The 20,054-nt window shown below is 43.0% G+C and overlaps 1 protein-coding gene across 1 annotated transcript in view; it reads left to right on the top strand.

The window, feature by feature from the left end:
• Positions 1-5,666: 5,666 nt before the first annotated feature.
• Positions 5,667-20,054, top strand: part of LRRC1 (leucine rich repeat containing 1) — a 129,246-nt gene continuing 114,858 nt past the window's right edge. The window contains exon 1 of the mRNA XM_023222983.2: positions 5,667-6,103. Within this exon, the coding sequence (XP_023078751.1) occupies positions 5,945-6,103 (159 nt within the window). The 5' untranslated portion in view covers positions 5,667-5,944. The remainder of the gene's footprint in view (positions 6,104-20,054) is intronic.

The raw sequence follows: 20,054 nt of genomic DNA, 5'->3' as shown, positions 1-20,054 counted from the left end.
TACATACAAATTAGGTCCAATTTGAGTTGTTGCTGACTTCTCATAAGAAATCATTAGAAAATGGATTATTTTTAGAGTGCTGGGGGAAAAAAAAAACAGTAAACCTGTCAATCCAGAACTGTATATCTACTGAAAATATCTATAAAGAATTAAGGTACAATAAAGACATCTGCAGATAAATCTTTAACAAACTTCCAGGTGAAGAGACATGACACAAGATAGAAATGAAGACCACTATTTCCTCTTGTTTCCTTAAAATACAAAAGAATTTTAAAAGAAAATACATAAAATTTTGTGTGTGGTGTATAACATATAAATGTAATCTGCATACAAATTGTAACATAAAGCACCAGAGAGTTGAAAAACAGATATAGATAATTGCAAGGATCATATGCAAGGGTTTATATGAATTGGTATATTTACTCTAACTGGACTATGAAAATTTAAGGATGCATATTATATTCCCTAGAGCAACCATGATAGCTAGAAAGCCAATAGATAAAGAGAGATTATAAAATATATTTATTTACTTAAAAGATGTCAAAAAAAGGAGGAACAGAGGAACAAAAATCAGATGGTATACATGGAAAAAAAATAATAAAATAATAGATTTAAGTCCAAGTCATCAGATAATTATATGAAATGTAAATGGATTAAACATTTCCACTAAAAAGCAAGGGACGGGGATAGAATTTCAACTTAAATAATAATATGAATCAAAGAGATTTTAGGGTAATGACTTTAGTTCTGATCATAAACATTGCTGACTTCTAAACTAATGTATCCATGTAATTCTGTAGGCTCTCAGGTTTCTCAAATTGTTTGACTGTAGGCTTCCCTTATAGCAGGGATATATAATCTTTAGAAAATATCCATAAACTCAACCTTGGAGAATTATGAGTTGGGATCTGAGTGCTTCTTCTCTGAGAGAGGGCTTTGGGATTCATATACAAATCGATTTGTCTTTCTATTATCCAGATTTGTATATCATTAAGATTTAATTTGCTATTTGACCTGTTATATAAATACCTTAGAGGGTCACTCTAATCTTTTGTAGGACAAAAGGTAATCTTCTCTAGATTAAGAACAACAGCTGTATTACACTACAATAGTACTGATTTATAAGTTCCTTGATAGCTGCCTTTCTTTCAGTAAGACTGAAAGCCCTGTCTTGTTCTTTTTTGTCTCTCCAGCAAATTAACCCAGTGCCTGGCATGTAGTGAACAAGTAAATATTTATTGAGCAATTAATACAACATGACTAACCCTAGATGTAATTTACAACTACTTGTTGGATACACTCACCTGTATACTTTTTAATGTTTAAAATTAATTTTACTGATATATACATTTTATATAATAAATGTTTCCTATTTTAAGTATACAATCTGATGAATAAAGTATACACCCACATAACTACACCACAATCAAGATATATAATATTTCCATCTCCCACTTCCCCTACAAATTCCCTGGTTTTCATCATCAATCTTTATCACCACAATCCCTCCTATGACCCAACTAATAGGTTCTAGGCCACTGATTTAGGTTGTGTCACTTCATGTCAGTTTGCGTTTTCCAGAATTTTATATACATGGGATCATATAGTATGTACTCTTTTGTGTCTGGCTTTTATACAACATAGTTTTTGCCATTTATGCACATTGTTACATGTATTAATAGCTTTCTCCTTTTCATTGAATGCTAGTCCATTGTTTCACTATACTACACTGTATCCATCTGTTGATGAATATTTGGATTGTTTCCAGTTTAGGGCTATTATTAACAAAACTGCTCTGCACATTTGTAAACAATCCTTACTTGGACATATGTTTTCACTTTTTCTTGTGCAGATACCTAGGAGTAGAATGGCTAGATCATCAGGGCAGGCATATGATTACAATAAACTGCCAAATTGTTTTACAAAGTGGTTTTACCATTTTATACTTCTATCAGCAATGTATGAATTCCAGTTGCTCCATTTTTAAAAATTTTTTTGAGATAGTATCTCGCTCTGTTGTCCAGGCTGAGTGCAGTGCCCGGCTCACTGCAGCCTCGAACTAACTAGGAGACTCAAGTGATCCTTCCACCTCAGCCTTCTGAGTACCTGGGACTCCAGGCACATGCCACTATGCCAGGCTAATTTATTATTTTTTGTAGAGATGGGTGTCTCCCTATGTTGCACAGGCTGGTCTTGAACTCCTGGCCTCAAGCGATCCCTCCACCCCATTCTGCCTTGGCCTCCCAAAATGTTGGAATCATAGGTGTCAGCCACTCTGAGGGGCCAAGTTGCTCTGTATCTTCAGTGACATTTGGGATTGTCTTTTTTTTTTTTTTTTAATTTTAAGTCATTCTAGTGGTTAGATGGTAGTATCTCACATTAAAATTCACATGCCCAAAACTCTGAATCCCCATTTTGACCCTATCTTACAAGCTAACACTTTGGACTTTCACTTAAAAAAAATTGATGATATCATGCTCAAAAAATTAATGACAAAGCAACAACAGACCATTAAGTATTTATCATTCTCCTACCTTTAGAGAGTAAGCTTCATGAGGTTAAGACCTATCTTGTTTTTTTCTTACATTTCTAGTATCTAGCACAATGCCTGGTACATAGTATGTACCTTTATTAGTTATTTGTTGCTGTGTAATAAATTACTCCAAATCTTAGCAGTTTAAAGCAACAAACATTTATTGCCGCACATAATTTCTGAGGGGCTAGAGTGGTGACCAGCTTAGCTGAGTGGTCCTGAGTCAGAGGCTATCATGAGGTTTTAGTCGAGCTATCAGCTGGTGCAGCAGTCACTTGAAGGCTTGACAAGGGCTGGAGAATTGGCTTCCAAGAGCTCACTCACATGACTACTGCCAAGAATCGTCAGTCCCTTGCTAGTTGTCAGCAGTCTGCAATTCTTTGGCACGTGGAGCTCTAGATTTGCTCAGCATGGCAGCTGGTTTCCCCAAAGTGAGTGTGATTCGAGAGAGAAACGGTTGGTTACACAGACCAACCAGGAGATGGTGGATGTTGCCCCCAACTTCCTGGAGGCTGGCGAATAAAGTGCATAATGAATATTTATTGATTAAAGTAATATGTGTCTGATACTCTACTAAGCATTTCACATCTTTCATTTCATTTAATCCAGATAACAATCCCATGAACCATTATCCTCATTTGAGATATGGTAAAACTGAGGCTTATAAAAGTTAAGTCAACTGTCAATTTCTACAAAGCTAGTGGCATAACAAGAGTTCAAACACAGATCTCTTTAGCTCAAAGGCTGTGAAAACATGCTTCACAGTATAAATGAATAGAAGATTTACATTATTCTAAGAATAAATTGATTTAGGTGGTCTTTTTAAACTGTTTAAATTGAGTCAAACTCATTTGTATGTGGCGGAAGAAACTAGATGTTATATCAGGTGGGAAACCCTAAAATTCTTCAGGTGAATAAAAAGTTAATTGCTTCCCTATTCTGTAGTTGACAAGGTGTTGTTTCATTTTTTCTCTCTTACTATGCTGTTTCAAATTCTTGGCAGATCCTTGGAAACAAGGAAAGCCAAGAATTCTCCTACTGACTACCCACAGAATTCAATCAACAAAAACTGTTGATCATTGACTGTGCATATGGCATTGTGGCAGATTCCCCGATCTACAAAGCAAGTGAGACAGTATCTGTTGTTCAAGAGGTCACAATCTCTTTCGGATTAAGCTGATACAAAAATAATAACACAGAGAAACTGAAGCATCATGGAGAGGCACACAAGGAATGCTTATTGAAGTTTGAATTTTTTAAAGACTGGACACGTCTTTAAAATACATTTGGTGTTTGTTAAAATAATCTAGTGTGATAATCTCTGGAAATCAACATTAGATTAAATGGAGGGAGCCAGCCTTCTTTAATTTTTTTTTTTTTTTTTAAGCAGTTGGAAAACTTGAAGACAGGGACTTACTAACCTTTCCACATGTCTCTGTCAGGAACCGGTTTTCTAGGAAGGGTGGCAGAAATGAGCTTCATATGTGTTTCTGGAATGCAAGAATGTAGAAAGTGGGGTGGAGGTTCAAAGTCCAGGTAGCCCTCTGTGAGAATGCAGGAATCAAATCAGGACAAACAAAAGAGAGGGAGAAGTGGGTAGGGCAACGGAGTTTAGGCATGGACTGGAAAGAGACTTAAGGTGATAACGCTGGGGTAGAAATGAAAGTCAGACCCCTCCTTACGGACTGGGAAGAAAGGAGCCCTCCTAGCAGAGTTGAAAAGACCAAGTGTCCTCTTCTCCATTTCACCGGGGAAACCCTCCTGTGCCCAGTTGTAAGATAAGGGAGAGTCTAAGGAGCCAATGGAGAGTCTAATGCAAAAACTAGTTTCCGAGCAAACTTTGTCTTGGCCACTGAGCATGCTCAGCTTCGTCTTCTATAGAAAAGTGAACTCCGTGGCTCCAGATTTTAGCTATAGCAGCTGGAGGGCGGGAGTGAGGGTGGGAGAGCCAGCGTGGCAGCGTGGCAGAGGCCACAGGTGGAACCTGGAGTTTGAGTATGCTTGAAAGGGAAAGTGTGGAACGAAGGGGCGGCCGGGTGGGGAGTTAGAGGAGCCCCCGAGGAAATGATTCATCATTGTTACTGACCTTGACTTGAGCAACCCTTCATGAAAGGAGAAAATCTTGTTATTCGGAGATGGGGATTGTGTTGCAAACAGTTACAGGCGAAGAGGGGCAGTTCAGGATTCCGGCCGTGGTCCGCTAGAATGAGTCGGGGCGAGGGAATGGTCGTTATAACCCAATAGTTAGCCTCCCGGGTCATCCGGGCTGGACGGGACCGGGGTTGCAGCAGAAAAGCAGGAGCTGTATGGAGGATGCTCACCTGGCAGCCTCGACCTGCCCCTCTTCTCTTGCTCCTCCCTCCGCACCAGCCCCAGCTAGTTGTCAGGGGCCAACATCTGGGCCGGGCTGGAACTGGCTCAGAAACTCGCTTTTGCCTGCTTATTTCTGCAGTTGGGCTCCTGGCCAGGTGCAACCACATCTATGAGACTCTCGCAGACTCTCAGACTCCTATGCCTTTGGTGGTACAGGGAGGAGGATTTACTGTCACTCTGCATAAACCATGATCACCGGAGATGTGCTCCCAAGTTACAAAGCCTGCAGGCGGTGCCCGAGGACCAGAGGGCAGGGCAGGGGCCAGGCGCGGCCCGCTCACACTTCTGGAGCAGCCGTGAGCAGCGGGCACACGGGCAGCCACGAAAGCAGCAGCGAGGGCGGTGCAAACACCTCAAAACTACACCGAATCTCGTAGCGCCTGGCGCTCCAGGCGCGCAAGGTACGCTTTCGGGGCGGTCCTGTCTGACCCCGGAAGAGAAAGTTATTTTGGGGAAGGGGAGCAAGGAGAGGAGTGCGAGTTAAATAAAACTAAATATCAAAGTTGTTCTGTTTTCTGTTCAGGCCGCCTCTGCTCCGCCTCATCTTTGCCCCAAGTCCTTTCACAGTCTGCCTTCCTCAAAGGGCCCGACGCGCCCCCGTCCCAGCCGGAGTAAGCTGACCTGCAGCAGCCGGCCCGCAGGTCTGTCGACCCTCTCCGGATCCAGGCCGCCGCGAAAACCCGGAGCGGAGCATCCCTCCGGCCGGGAAACGCCCTCGGCGAGCACCCACTGGTGCGCATGCTCAGTCCGCAAGGCGGCCGCGAGTAGGAAGCTCCGCGCGCCGGCGGGGGCGGCGACTGGAGGGTGGGAGGGGAGGCACCGGCTGGCGGGCGGGGGTGCAGGGACCGGGCAGGGGCTCCAGCCCGAGGTTCCTTGAAGCGCTTCCGACCGCGAAGACCGGCGCGAGAAGCGAGCGAGCCCGAGAGCCAACAACGAGCGCGGAGAGGGCAGCGGGCTGAGCGGAGCCGCCGGGCAGAGCGGGCTCGGAGCCCGGGTCTCCGCCGCTCGGGACCCGGCTCGGCAGCTGCGGGGGCGGCGATGTTCCACTGCATCCCCCTGTGGCGGTGCAACCGTCATGTGGAGAGCATCGACAAGCGCCACTGCTCGCTGGTCTATGTCCCCGAGGAGATCTACCGCTATGCCCGGAGCCTGGAGGAGCTGCTGCTGGACGCCAACCAGCTCCGCGAGCTGCCCGAGGTAAGGGTCCGGCCTCACCTGCGCGCTCTGCCCTCTCGTCTGTTGTCCCTTCCGCTCCCCTCCTCTCTCGTCCCCTCTTCCACCTCCGGGTCCGGCGTGAAGGAACCGTCCCTCTTTTATGCATTCACCTGCTTCTTTCTCCCCGTGTCTCTTTACTTCCATCCTTTCCCAGTAAAAGTTCCTTTTCATTTTATTCAAAGTGACCGAATATTTTCCGCGTAGTCACTGGGGCTCGTGCTATTGGAGAAACGTTCTGGACTGTTAAGTAACTTAGATCCATGTCTAGGTACTGACACTTGGCACTTGTGCCCGGGCAGGTGAGAAGCCGGGTGATTCGGGCTGTTTCCATTTGGAAGCTATAGAGCACAGCCTCCCGCCCCCCTCCACTCCCCGGGATCGTTCCCCCACTAAGGGCCGGGCTCGCCTCTCCTTTGGTCGAGGCTTGTCCCGGAGGACCTTGTGACCTGGGCAGCGCTCAAGCGGGCCGCACTATCTCGGCATCTTGGGAGGAATGTGCTCCGTGCTTTATCGCGGGTGGGCTTGGCCGGCTGGCCTGCAGTGGCTACGGGGGTGGACGCAGGATGGGGGCAGGGGAGAGCTGGGCCTGGAGCGCTGGGGGCAGGTGCCCAGATGCCGGCCGCCCGGGCCCTGCCTGCGTGGACCTGTTGCGTGGTGGGAGCTGCGGTGAACGTCAGCAGAGGCTCTGCCCGCGGGCCAGCCTTGCAGCCTCCTTTCCCGGAGTGGCCACAGCCGTCCTGCCGACTTTCTATCCTTGCAGTGATGCGTTATCTCTTCAAAGTTGTTTATGTAAATTGATCACTGCACTGCCGCCGAACTTGTCAAGTGACATGTGCTGATGGTGCTTTGACCGAGAGTAGGGGGACAGCGAACTTCCTTCGAGCTTGTCTCGGGAACTTAGCTAGAGTAACCTTTCAGGGGGAAGGTGTCTCAAACCCAGGTGTGTGCAGGAAGTCAGTGTGCAATAATCCAAAGGTGTGCAGGAAGTAAGGAGACTGCTGGGAGTCGGGGATCGGACCTGTGTAAGGCCTGAGCGTTGGAACGCAAACATCTTGCTTGTCCTTTAGTTAACACAAGCCAAATCATTGTCACAGAAACACTAGTCAAGTGTTCTGGCTTGTTAGAATGACCTGATACGTTCTCCAGCGCTGATGGAGCGTTTAAACAATCAGAACTGTGTGTTTTTCTCAATATTTTAAGTGGTGGTGTTCTTCTTGGATTAACTTTCCTGGGTTCCTGTGGAATGGATTGGATGTTTACTCTGTGTAATCATAGAGATTATCCTCACTAGGACCTTTGCAAAGCCCCCCAGGCTTTATTTAGCTTAGAAGCAGCAAAGCCATCAGGTTCTCTCAGGCTTTTATTATTCTGCAGGCATTTTCAAACATGATTTTTTTCTGGCCTTTCACGTCATTAAAGATTTCACTTACCAGTCGTCAGCTCACTCACTGCTTTAAGTTGTGTAGTTTTAGGCAGTGATGTCACCAGGAATATAGAATATGTAATTTAATACTTTTCAGGGGCTTCAGAATAACATTATTAAAGATAGAGTGAAAAGTTATTCACTAGAAATGATTCATTGCTCTTTGTGGTATTTGTTTGTTTGTTTTCTTTTGTAGAACTGGAAGATTTCCTTTGACTGGATTGGCTTTTCACTCCCTTCTGCAGGGTTTGTGGGTTTTCCTGTAATGTTGGGGAATTCAGCTTGGCATGGGAAATTATGTAATTTCCCATGCCAAGCTGAAATGTCAGGTCTTTCTGTGCTCCTAAATGGAAACTTGTCAGAAGCTCAAAATATAGTCTGATGGCACTCTGTAAATACGGTAAATAAACAAGCTTTTCAAAGGTTACAGGTGATCTTGCTAATGGATGATTATTGCTCTAACAGCTCTTAAATTAGTATTAAAGTTTTTAGGTTGTGTGAATTCTGCTTCTCCCTGACTTACTGTGTGTTTTGGTGCCTGGGTGTGTGCATGCCAGACGTGAGAACCACCTTGAAAACATAGATATCTGTTCCATCCCTTCCATTTTTTCCTTGGGCTATCTGTTGTCTCACCTCTGAGATCTCTATAACTTATTACCACTGCTCTCTGCTGCTCCTGCTCCAAACCCCTGTCTCCTTACCTGCCACATCACAAGCGGGTCTCTTGTTTTCAGACCTCAAAGGTCCTTATTTTGGTGGCCATACCAGCTGTGTGTTCTCCTCTCTATAATTTGTTTGGAAGCATAGCTTAAGGGGAAGCCCATACCCCTTACCAGGGCAGCAAAGATATACAGCCTCTCCAGGCTTCAGTGTTATAACAGCCACCTTCTTTCCACTGAAAGGCCTGCAACCTCTGGTTTGCGCCAATATCTTCATTTTACAAATTCAGGTTCAGGATTGAGGTGACTTTGTCAGGGCTATCCAGTGAGTTAGATGCAGTTGCTGGTGGGTCCTGTTCATCCAGATGTCAGCCAAATACAATTACTTTGGACACCTAACAGGAATCTTCTATCCCGCTTCTCACACCCATCAAACCTTTATTTAGTCTCTCCTATTTTACTCATGTCATTATAACTTGGCCTTAGCGGAGCATTTATTGAGATTCCATTATTTGCAAGTTATTGGGAATATAGAGATTAAAGGAGGCATGATTCACAGCTTTGTGAGGAAGCAGATGATTGTAATCCAGATGTGGTTAGTGTGGGGTGAAAAGGGCACCACAGTTAAACTACTCCTAAGCTATGGACTTGGTGGTTACTTCACTCATGTTTTAAGCTTTTGCATCAGATCCCTCATCTTCAGTTTGGTTCCAGTTGGGTGATAGTCTCACTATCCTTTATGCATCCACCTACTCCTCACTCACTACCCGCAGTTTGATCCTTTTTGGCTCTGTGTTAACAAAGACAGTCTCACTGTAACCTTCTTGAGATGTCTGTGTTTTTGCTTACCTATGTTTATTATTTGTTTGTTTTTGTATTTATTTATTTTTGAGACGGAGTCTCACTTTTGTCGCCCAGGCTGGAGTGCAGTGGCGTGATCTCCACTCACCACAAGCTCTGCCTTCCGGGTTCATGCCATTCTCCTGCCTCAGCTTCCCAAGTAGCTGGGACTACAGGTGCCCGCCACCACACCTGGCTAATTTTGTAGTATTTTTAGTAGAGACAGGGTTTCACCGTGTTAGCCAGGATGTTCTCGATCTCCTGACCTCGTGATCTGCCCACCTCGGCCTCCCAAAGTGCTGGGATTACAGGAATGAGCCACCGCGCCCGGCCTTACCTTTGTTGAGCACAGAATCTCACCCTTGTGGCACCCAATAGGTCTTGCTCAGTAAACAGTTATTTATCTGTTGAATGAATGTTGCCGAATCTTACAAAAATCTTCCTCCCTCTGCTTCTTTCTCTTCCCTTAAGCATATCACTGCTCTAACATCAATCCTTTTCTAATATAGTCAAAATATTCAAGTTGGAAGCAACTTTAGAGGAAAAGGTCATTCATAGGATGACACTGTTTTGTCTTACTTGCCCCGCAGGAACCTTGGCTTGCCCTCTGTACTTCCGCAGCCTTTCACATGCCCTTGGTTTTCTCCTCAGTGTGTACCAATTCTCAGATACCTTCAAATGCATGTGTTTTCCTGTAATCTCCAGCACCAATATAGCACTTCATGTAGTAGTAGGCAGCACGTATTTTAAATGAATATACTAAAGGCTTCATAGCTTTAAAAAATTGAATTTCACCTTGCCACCTCCTCTTAAGAGTTCAGTTGATCTTTTGTTGATTGCCAGATGGCATTATCTCAAATACCCGCCCCCTACATCATTCTTTCTCATATTCTGCTTTAGTTTTTCCTGTCCTTTAGAGCATATATCATTACCTAACTCCAGACCATATACTTGCTTTCTTGTTCTTTGTCTCTCTCCCTAATGAAAACATAAACTCCATGAGTGCAGAGGTCTTCATGGCTGGACCTAGGACAGTATTTAGTACATAGTGGGCACAAAGATGCATCGATGAGTCCTAACGTGGGTAGGTGGGCCCTGTTTCTTAGCCATTGTAATTCCTCTTCCTATGGTCAGACTTTTCTACACCAATCTAGTAATGCTATTGTTGACACAAAGTCTTCTTTCAGAATCCAGTGTCCTTGTCTTACCAGTCTTTGTTTTCCATCTCTTCTGTACTGGACACCTTTGATTGCCTTATCTTTGAAAGAATCTTCATGCACTGTAAACATATTTTCTATGAACATGACTTCAAGTTTAATATCTCCAGCTGTGATCTGTTAAGGGAATATAGGGAATATCCATCTCCATTTGTGGTAAGTCCCTTTTGCCTTAAACCAACCATGTTTTAATTTAGGTCTCATATTCCAAACTGACTGCTTTTCCCAGAAGTTCCATTTCTAGGGGGCAGGGCACCTATTCTTTCCATCTCAAAGGTCCAAGGACTTACCTCTGATCCTTTCTCTCCTCTGAATTTTGTTGCCAAGTCCTGCCATTTCTTTTTTCACAATGCCACCTTTTCTCTCTCAGTCCCTCACTCCCATCTAGTTGGCTTCATCTGGATTTATATTGTCCACTGCTGGTTGTCTTCTGCCGAGGTTCTTTAGGGCTTGTCTTGAAAGGGCAGAGAGCAGAGGTGCTGGATTCAGAGAGTTCAAAATGCTGCCCCAACACTTGGAGACTCTGTTCAAGCCTCTGTTAGGTGTTACCTACTTTATAGGGTTACAGAGTTATTAAAGAATATGTGTAAAGCACTGAAAGTGTCAGCACAGAGTTAGATCTCAGATGTCTAACATCTTTCTGGATACTGTGGCAAGATCCATTTATTTTAAAATAATGTTTCTCTTTTTCTTTTTTTCTTTTTTTTGAGACAAAGTCTCTATGTCACCCAGGCTTGAGTGCAGTGGCACGATCTCAGCTCACTGCAACCTCTGCCTCCTGGGTTCAAGCAATTCTCCTGCCTCAACCTCTCGAGTAACTGGGATTACAGGCACATGCCACCACACCCAGCTAATTTTTGTATTTTTAGTAGAGACAGGGTTTCACCATGTTAGGAAGACTGGTCTTGAACTCCTGACCTCAAGTGATCTGCCCACCTCCGTCTCCTAAGGTTCTGGGGTTACAGGCCTGAGTCACCATGCCCGGCCAAAATAATGTTTCTTCAACTGGAGTTTGAAGACGTTTTCCTGGCAGTTATTTTTTAAAACCAGAATTTCATTTTTAATATTCTTTTCAAGAATACTTTTCTTTTTTCTTTTTTTTTTAGACAGAATCTCACTCTGTCGCCCAGGCTGGAGTGTAATGACACAGTCTTGTCACTACAACCTCTACCTCCTTGGATCAAGCCATTCTCCTGTCTCAGCCCCCTGAGTAGCTGGGATTACAGGCGTGTGCCCCAACGCCTGGCTAATTTTTGTGTTTTTAGTAGAGATGGGGTTTCACTATGTTCACTGGTCTCAAACTCCTGACCTCAAATTATCTGCCCACCTCAGCCTCCCAAAGTGCTGGGATTACAGGTGTGAGCCACTGTGCCTGGCCAAAAATACATTTTTTAAAAAATCACAGATTCTGTGGCATCTTGATGACCTTATAAATGAGCAGTGCCAAAAGACTTTATTGACTGTGTTTGAGCCTTCCTTTAATTGTCTCTAGCTAATGGGGGAAGAACAGATGTGAACTTATTACAGAAATGATTTATTGGTGTCAGAAGATGACTGGAAGTTGTATGAACAAAGGTTCCATGTCAATTTGTTAGACAGAAGTGTTGGGTAGCTGAAGGGGTCACAGCGCACATTGGTGTCAGTAAGCAGAATGTGAATGCAGGCTACCTGCTCCATGCTGCTGTTGTATTTAATACATTGCAGGCAGCCATACAGTGTCTGCTAAATTGCATCATTGTTATCTGTCATGTTAATGTTGAGCTTTCTTTTATGTGTTTTTACCAGATTTAAATGTTATTTACCTTATGGTTGTATAAGAACTAAAGCATAGAGAAGACATAACATAAGGTTTATGTTTGGACATACTTCAATAACATTATAATAAATGTAATTTAAGTGAATGCTTAGGGGAAAGGGGATCCAAAGGAATATTTCCCCTTTATAGTGCTGATCTATACATTTCTCAAGTTAGGGAAACAATTCTCATTTCTCAAATACTCTGTTACCATCACACAATTTAGCATTTAATTGTTTTCTGTGTTAGTCCCCCACCCCCCACCCCATACCTCTCCTCACCTCTCATACTTAAAAAATGAGAAAACTGAGACCTAGAGAAGTTGTCATTTGGGGTTAGTGGAGATTAGAGTCTCTGGTTAAGAAATGTTTAGTGAGTATCTGTGACATATTAGTAATAATTATAATGGGTTAGTGGAGATTAGAGTCTCTTCAATTAAGAAACATTTAGTGAGTTTCTGTGATATATTAATAATAATTATAATTGTCACTGCTTATTGAGGTTTAACTGAGTTTTAAGCATTGTATTAAGTGCTCTACATAAATAATCTCTCTAAAATGGAATAACAGTCCACTGTAGCTGTTACGATTTCAGCTTGGCAAATGCAGAAACTGAATCGTAAAAAACTTATTTAAAAGGCTTAAGAGCCTTGGTCAAGGTTAGTTCTGGAGCAAGCATGAAACTCCTGCAACATGTGTGCATTTACTGGTATGTTGTACTGCCTGCCTGGGAGCAAGGAGGCATGGCAGTGAGAAGAGCCTCTGCAGAATGCCATGACAGATAATGAGATGAACTGTGCCTGTAGGCAGAGGAGCCTCAGGGAAGGTGTCTAAGCAGAGGTGAAGTATGGAAAGATCTTTGTTTTTAGAAAGATCATTCTGGGGCGGAGGAGAGAATAGAGTCCGGGAGAGCAGGCAGGGGCTGGTTGCAGTGGTTTAGGCCAGAGGAAAAGATAGAGTACTGGTGGGATGCTCTGAGAGATGGCATCATTAAAGTTTTTACTGCTAGGAGCCTCTCCCTTCTGGTCTGGTGCTCTTTCTACTATGCCGCCTTGTGTTGTGCTTCATAAATTTGTGGGACGCCAAATACAAAGCATTGTCCTCCTTTCTGTGGACATATTTTCCTTGATTGTGGGGTACCCTTGTGTTCAACTTGTAAGATGCTCACTAACACCTGACAAGTTTTGTAGTAGGCGTTGGCTTGGGAGGAAGATGGACAGCCAGACTTGTTATGGGTAGGAAGAGTTTGCTTATTTTTGATTTTGTTTAGATGAATGTGATCATTAAATTTATAAAAATGTACCAGCAGTGACCCTGGTAACCCTGTGGGTTCTAGTTTTCTGAGTAATATGAATGTATATTTATGTTTGTTCTATACTATGAATTTTAGTTTCATCGTCCTGTGCTGGAGTAGAGGATGCTTTCAAAGACAAATACTTGGAGAATATTTATTATTCTAGAGTAACTTGAAACTCATTGCTTGTATATCTTTTTAAAAAGTAGCTGAAGTCCTTGAGAAAAACAAACCATTTGCTTAGTGAAACTTTAGGAGAGTTGACAAAGATTGAGTCATGCTTTTTGTATGGTAAAACAGCAAAATGAGCCTGCTTCCACAATCCCACTTCCCTTTTCCTGGGGCTCCCAGCGGAAAGGGAGCACCTTGACTCCACATCACAGTAAATTTCCCCTGTTGCCAGAATTTTGCATCTTTTGTACTGTAGCAAACAGGTGCTTGGGATTTCTTTAAAATGGACCCTTTACTACAGACTTGAGATTTTAGGGGTGAGCCACTGTTGAGATTTACACAAGAGTGTCAGAAATAGCAGTGTAAACATTTCTTTGCGATGATGACAGATCCCAAACATGGTCTTGCTGTGCCATGGAGTGAGCTGTTGCGTTCTTTTTGGGTGAGGATCCAGTGAGTGCTGCAGGCTTTTCACTGTGCTCACTGAAGTCTAGGGGAAATTCACCTATTTTAGGACTCTACTCAGAATGCAGAGTTGGAAATGTTTGCCCTCTGCTTCATAAGATAGTTATGAGGGGTGATGAGACCATGGGCCAGATCTTCATAAATGCATAGGAGAAACTTCTGGATGTCCATTAACTTTCTCTTGGGTATGATTTAGTGGACAGAAATGGTAATTTACTATTGCATGTGGTATTTTAGAACATCTAATAGGGTGTGTGTGTGTGTGTGTGTGTGTGTGTAGTGTAAAATAGTTTGGACTCCTAAAATAAGATGTAATATTTAAAATTTTTCCCTCATCATCATTTTGATCTAGACTATAATGTTTAGATTTCAGGGAAGTTGACTCAGTTGAAAGAAATTTGGTGTTTTTGTTTCTAAAAACCCCAAGGAATGGATTTGCCATGTGATGAGTGGAAGGTGATGTTACACCTAATTACAGCATGTTCCAGACTGACTCCTTGATTGTGTGGCTGAATGGAGACGACTCTGTCCATCTGGCCACCATGGGCACCTTTCTTTCCACAGTCTACCCCCACTTCTTGGGAAGAGAAAATCAGGAGGCTGTCCACTGGCTTGTGGTGAGAACCAGGTGCCTGAGTCAAATGAGCTGTTGTGAGGGCCAGAAAGTGGCTTCAAACCTCTCAGGAGGTGACATGGGTTCTGACTGCTTGACTTGACCTGGAAGATGCTGAATAAATGCCATTGAGGCTCATGTTATTAGTGCAGATGACCTTGATTATGGTGTTGTCTTGTGTTTATCTCATTTTGAGAGTAGTATGTGTTGGATGATTAAAATAATTCAAAGAACAAAAAGAAGAGTCACTTGATTTCCTTGAAATGGTATCATCCATTAACAATTTGATTTTATTAAAATTTTTTATTTTATTTTTAATTGACAAATAATTGTATACATGTATATGGTGTAACATAATGTTTGGATACATGTATACATTGTGGAGTGATCAAATCAGTCTACTTAACATACCCATCACCTCACATATTTATTATTTGTGGTGAAGACATTTAAAATTCCCTTTGTTTTTAGGATGTATTCTTATGGATTGTTTTCTTCTTCATACATCACCATGTATTTGTTGTTATTAAAACAAAAATAGGACTCCCACTATATAAATTGTTTTACTGCTTGTTCTTTTTATTTAACACCTCATCTTGGACATTTTTCATACAGATATATATATATATAGAAGTATTACTGCATTATTGCAAGTGCTGTAGTATTCCATTGTATTGGATCTAGCACTGTTATTTATTTTTTAACCCTTCTCCTATTACTGGATATTTAAATAGTTTCTAATTCTTTGCAATGGTGAGCCATGCTGGATTTAAAGTTCTTGTATGTATTACTTTGTATACCTGTGCAAATGTTTCTTTAAGATAGATTTCAAGAAGCATAATTGCTGGATCAGTGGATATGTACTTTACAAAATATTGCTAGATTTTCATTTTTTTAGTCAGAGTTGGATGGAGGCCTAGAGATTATACAAATCTAATCTGTCATTTTGCATCTACAAAGCTAAAGTATAGAGAGGTAAAGTGATGTATTAAAGGAGAATAAAGATATAGGCTGCACATTCCTGATTCTTGACACTGAAGTCCTGTGATCCTTGTGAGATCTTGAAAAATAGCCCTAGAGGCTGCCTTTTTTTTTTTTCTTCTTTTTATCTCGGGCCCATTGTTCTTGACTGCAATTCTTTTCCATAGGTCTGGAAAAGGCCTTAGGTAGGCTTTAGTCAGTTGAGCAGGTATTTGTGCCAGGTCTTTGGAAGACTAGCATCTAATACTTGCCACATGAATGTGCATGCCAAGAGTTGCTGTGGGCCCTTGTCAGAGGCTTGTTGCATTTGAGGTGTAGGAAAGCAGGACTCCGGCTTTCACTGCTGCGGGGCTTAGACAGGCTGGGGAGGGAGGAGGGCATTGCAGACAGGGAGCTTTTGTAAGGTGATATATGCTGTGTTTGGAGCATAGATTCTTACTGTGGGTTGACTTGGTTCTCTTTCTGGAGCGAGAGGGCAGGGTAGTGTGCAGGATGTTTGGGGACACAAAGCTTGGTCATTAACTTGTGATGACTGCATGGATCAGCACCCCCACCTCAGTCTCTTCTACTGAAGTCTCTATTCAGGCCAGATCCTCTTACTTGAAGATGAAATATGCATAGTTGTTAGGAGATTGTCCTCTTCATGGTGACACCTTGGATAGGTAACTTGTCTCTCATTTTACTTCAGTTTACTCATCTGTAGAAAGAAGGTAATAATAGTCCCTACCTTATGAAGTTGTATGAAAATTAAATGTGTTACTCTGTAGACAGTGCTGAGAACAGTGTCTGGGAGATAGAAAGTACCCAGTACAGTTTGATCATTGTTATCAATACTGACTTTTGTGGTAGAGGCCCACACTCCTTCATTTGTGCTTCCTTCAAATCCTGTCTCAATACTTGGTCAGAGTGATCTTTCTACGACACAAATGCGACAGTGATTGCCTGCAGTGGTGGCTTCCCCGCACCTGCAGGGTGCAGTCTGGCGGCATTCTGCACTTCACCTACCCCTGCCACCTTACCTTCCCTCAGCCTTGTGTTTCAGCCCCAGTTAGCTGTCCTTAGTTGCTGACGTATTGTTTCATGCTTCTTAGTCTTCACTTTTTGTCATTCTGCCTATGGTGAAGTACTATTCTCACTTCTTTGCCTGTCTCACTGCTCCTCATCCAACTGGACAGAGCTCCGGAGCTAACATTGCTCCAGGAAGCCCTCCCATCGCCTCTGTGGTCTCTGGAGACACTTCAGACTTTATTGTTGCATCTTTGTGATTATCTCTGTCCTTCATCAAAGCGAGTTTCTTAAAGCAACACATCTTTTCTTTGCATTCCTGCTGCTTAATAGGGTGGTTGGTGCAGAGCAGGCATTCAATACATATTTGAAGGGCATCTTGGGGGAAGTTTTCAGCCCTTTTGAGGAGTGGATTTAGTAATGGCTTTGAACCAGACTTGTGAGGGAGAGCTTGAACATGACACCAAGAAGAGCTGGGCTGTCTGTAGTCCTTGTGTGTATGGGTGGCACCATGATGATGCAGAAACAGCACTGGCCTGGGTGTCAGCCCTGGGTTCTTGTCCTGGTCCTGTCCAACACTAGCATTGTGACCTTGGGCGGATCATGTACTCTCTTGAGCCTCAGTTTCCTTACCTGAGTGGTGTCAACAAAGTCCCTCTGTGTGTTGACCCTCTCTGATGCTAATTTTATGACTTGAGGTCCCTGAGTGAACCTTTGACGAGTGGTGCTGCAGTTGTACACATACTCTGTGAGGTTGCTTCATGAGGTTTAGTAGAACCACAAATCTAGGCTTAATCATTATAATCAAGGATTTGATAATAAGGAAAAGCTGTTCCAAACACTTACCCTCCTGTGGTCAGTTGTTGATTCCCAGAACCAATTAAGGAAAAAAGATCAGCAGATTTTCTTTGGTTAAAACACTCACAGTCCCTCACCCCCAGCAACCTTTGAACACTGAAGTTTTTCTGTTTTGTCAGTTGCATTTTCCCAGCTTTTCGAAATGAGACAAAATGGATGAATTTGGCTGGGATCTTTTTTGTGTCCTTATTAAATGAACTCAAGCAATTCAGAGGGGGTTGTTTGAAACTTCCCTTTGTGTTTATTTGAGTACCTGCGAGACTGTATTTTGGGAAACTTAGTTTGGGGATTGACCATTATAAACATCTATGGGTCAGTATCAGATTAAAGTGGCTTTGCAAGGAGTAAGTTAGGATCAGAGGCTACAGCTCTCCTGTCTCCCCCTGAATAGCTGGCTTCTCTGATGGGATGTTGGTGTCAGGCTTCAGAGACATCTGGATTCAGGAATGGGGACTAGGGATGGGTCTCTGCTGGATCCTGACAGTTTCTCCCTGCTTCCCTCATTCACTCCACATACTTACTGTTGAGTGCTGGCTGTGCTTCAGGCATTGTTCTATCTAGAAAGGCAAATAAATCTCTGTCCTTATGGAGCTTCCATTCTAGGTAAGGATAGAAAACAGATAAGAAAATATGAATTTCAGGTAGTTGCAAAAGCTGTAAGGAAAACAAAACAGAGAAGCCAGGCGCAGTGGCTCACTCCTGTAATCCCAGCACTTTGGGAGGCTGAGGCGGGCAGATCACCTGAGGTTAGGAGCTCGGGACCCGCCTGACCAACATGGAGAAAACCCGTTTCTACTAAAAATACAAAATTAGCCAGGTGTGGTGGTGCACGACTGTAATCCCAGCTACTCGGGAGGCTGAGGCAGTAGAATTGCTCGAACCTGGGAGATGGAGGTTGCTGTGAGCCGAGATCACGCCATTGTACTCCAGCCTGGGCAACAAGAGTGAAACTCCGTGTCAAAACAAACAAAAAACCAAAAAAAAAAAAAAAAAAAAAAAAAAAAAAGAACTCCAGAAAACAAGGAAGTGCTGTGGAGAGTGATGCAAATGGAGATTTCTATTTAAGGCCTCTCCAAGGAAGTGATATTTGCACCAGTGGAGTGGGGTAGCCATGTAAATATGGCAGAGCTTCCTGCAAAGGTTTGCAGATGAGCTTGGTTAGTTTATGGGCAGAAAGAAGGCTAGTGCGACTGGAGCCCTTGGCATGAGCAGTAGGAAAGCCAGGTGAGGATATTGGCGGGGCCTGGAGGGCCTGGCGAGGAGATTGGATGGATTTTCATCAGTGAAGTGTGGCAGATCATAAGCCTATAAGATACCTGATTTATGTTAGAGAGTTCACTCTGCCTGGTGATTAGAGATTAGATGATAGGAAGAGAAGAAGCAGGGAGACTGGGAAAGGGGGCTTTTATTGAGAGGTGCTAGTGAAGTGCTGCTGGTGACTTTGACTATAGTGGTAGCAGTAAATACTAAGATAGCTTAGGGGTAAAGTGGACAGTACTTGCAGGATGTAGATTTTTGGTTTTATTGGTGGGGAGTGGGCAGCAGAATTATTTATTGATTTAGGGAGGACTGGAAAGGGGAACTGCAGTATAGAAACTGTAAAATACTTGAGTCATGGCAGAAGTTTTTATGAGACCTAGAATTTAGGAGAGGAAACCTGCGTAATTGATAATTATAATAATGATAGCATTTTATGAGCAGTGTGCCTCAGTCTGCTCTAAGCACTTCCCATCATTAACTCATTTAATCCTTACAACCATAGCTATATTTCACATAAACCGGTTTATTTTACAGGTGAGGGTACTGGGACACGGAGAGGGTAAATAACTTGCCAAGGCCACGCGGCTGCTAAGTAGCAGAGTAGCAGAGCTGTGATTTGAAGTGATGCAGTCTAGCTCCAGAGCCAGTGTTCCTTATCACTGGACCTTCCTGCCTCAAGGTCAGACATGGGGAGACAGTGTTGTCTGCACCAAAAGCCACCTGATGAACCATAAGTTGCATCTGTTCTGTGAAGGGGCACAGAGAGACACCCATGACCCCTGCCTGAGTGACAGAATGAGACCGTGTCTCAAAAACAAATAGAATAGAAAAAGAGCACTGAGCCTAAATATCATTTAAAGAAAGGGGTCACCAGATATTAATGAGCTCATTCAAGAATAATCTTTCAAAGATTAGTGACACCCATTCTTTGGTGCTGGATTTCTTACATTCGGGACGTAACTCACAGCTGAATCCTTATATACGTACTTGAAGTCAAAGCACATCCGTCTCGGGAAACAATAGGAAGCTCACTGAACAGCAGTGTGCATTTGTTTTCTCATAGCAACTCCCATGGTAAGTCCGCTCATAATTATTCAGCTGTTATATACTATTTTTTCCTGTTCTCAAAGCATATCAAGTGATTAGCTTATGAGGAAATCATTAGTCTTGACTATAAAGGTCGGTATTATAAAGAGGCTCTCATGTGCTTTCTGGAACTATACATATTTCCGTTACAAATGGATGCTAATAAAAATTAAGGGAAAACAAGCATTTTACAATAGATCCGTCTTACCTAATAACACATTACACTTATTCTCATACCTTGATTTTTGATAACTTCATTGCAAAATG

Source organism: Piliocolobus tephrosceles, chromosome 5 (assembly GCF_002776525.5).
Source record: "Piliocolobus tephrosceles isolate RC106 chromosome 5, ASM277652v3, whole genome shotgun sequence".
NCBI lineage: Eukaryota > Metazoa > Chordata > Mammalia > Primates > Cercopithecidae > Piliocolobus > Piliocolobus tephrosceles.
Note: the sequence above shows the minus strand (reverse complement) of the source record. Positions and strands in the feature narration are given on the sequence as shown.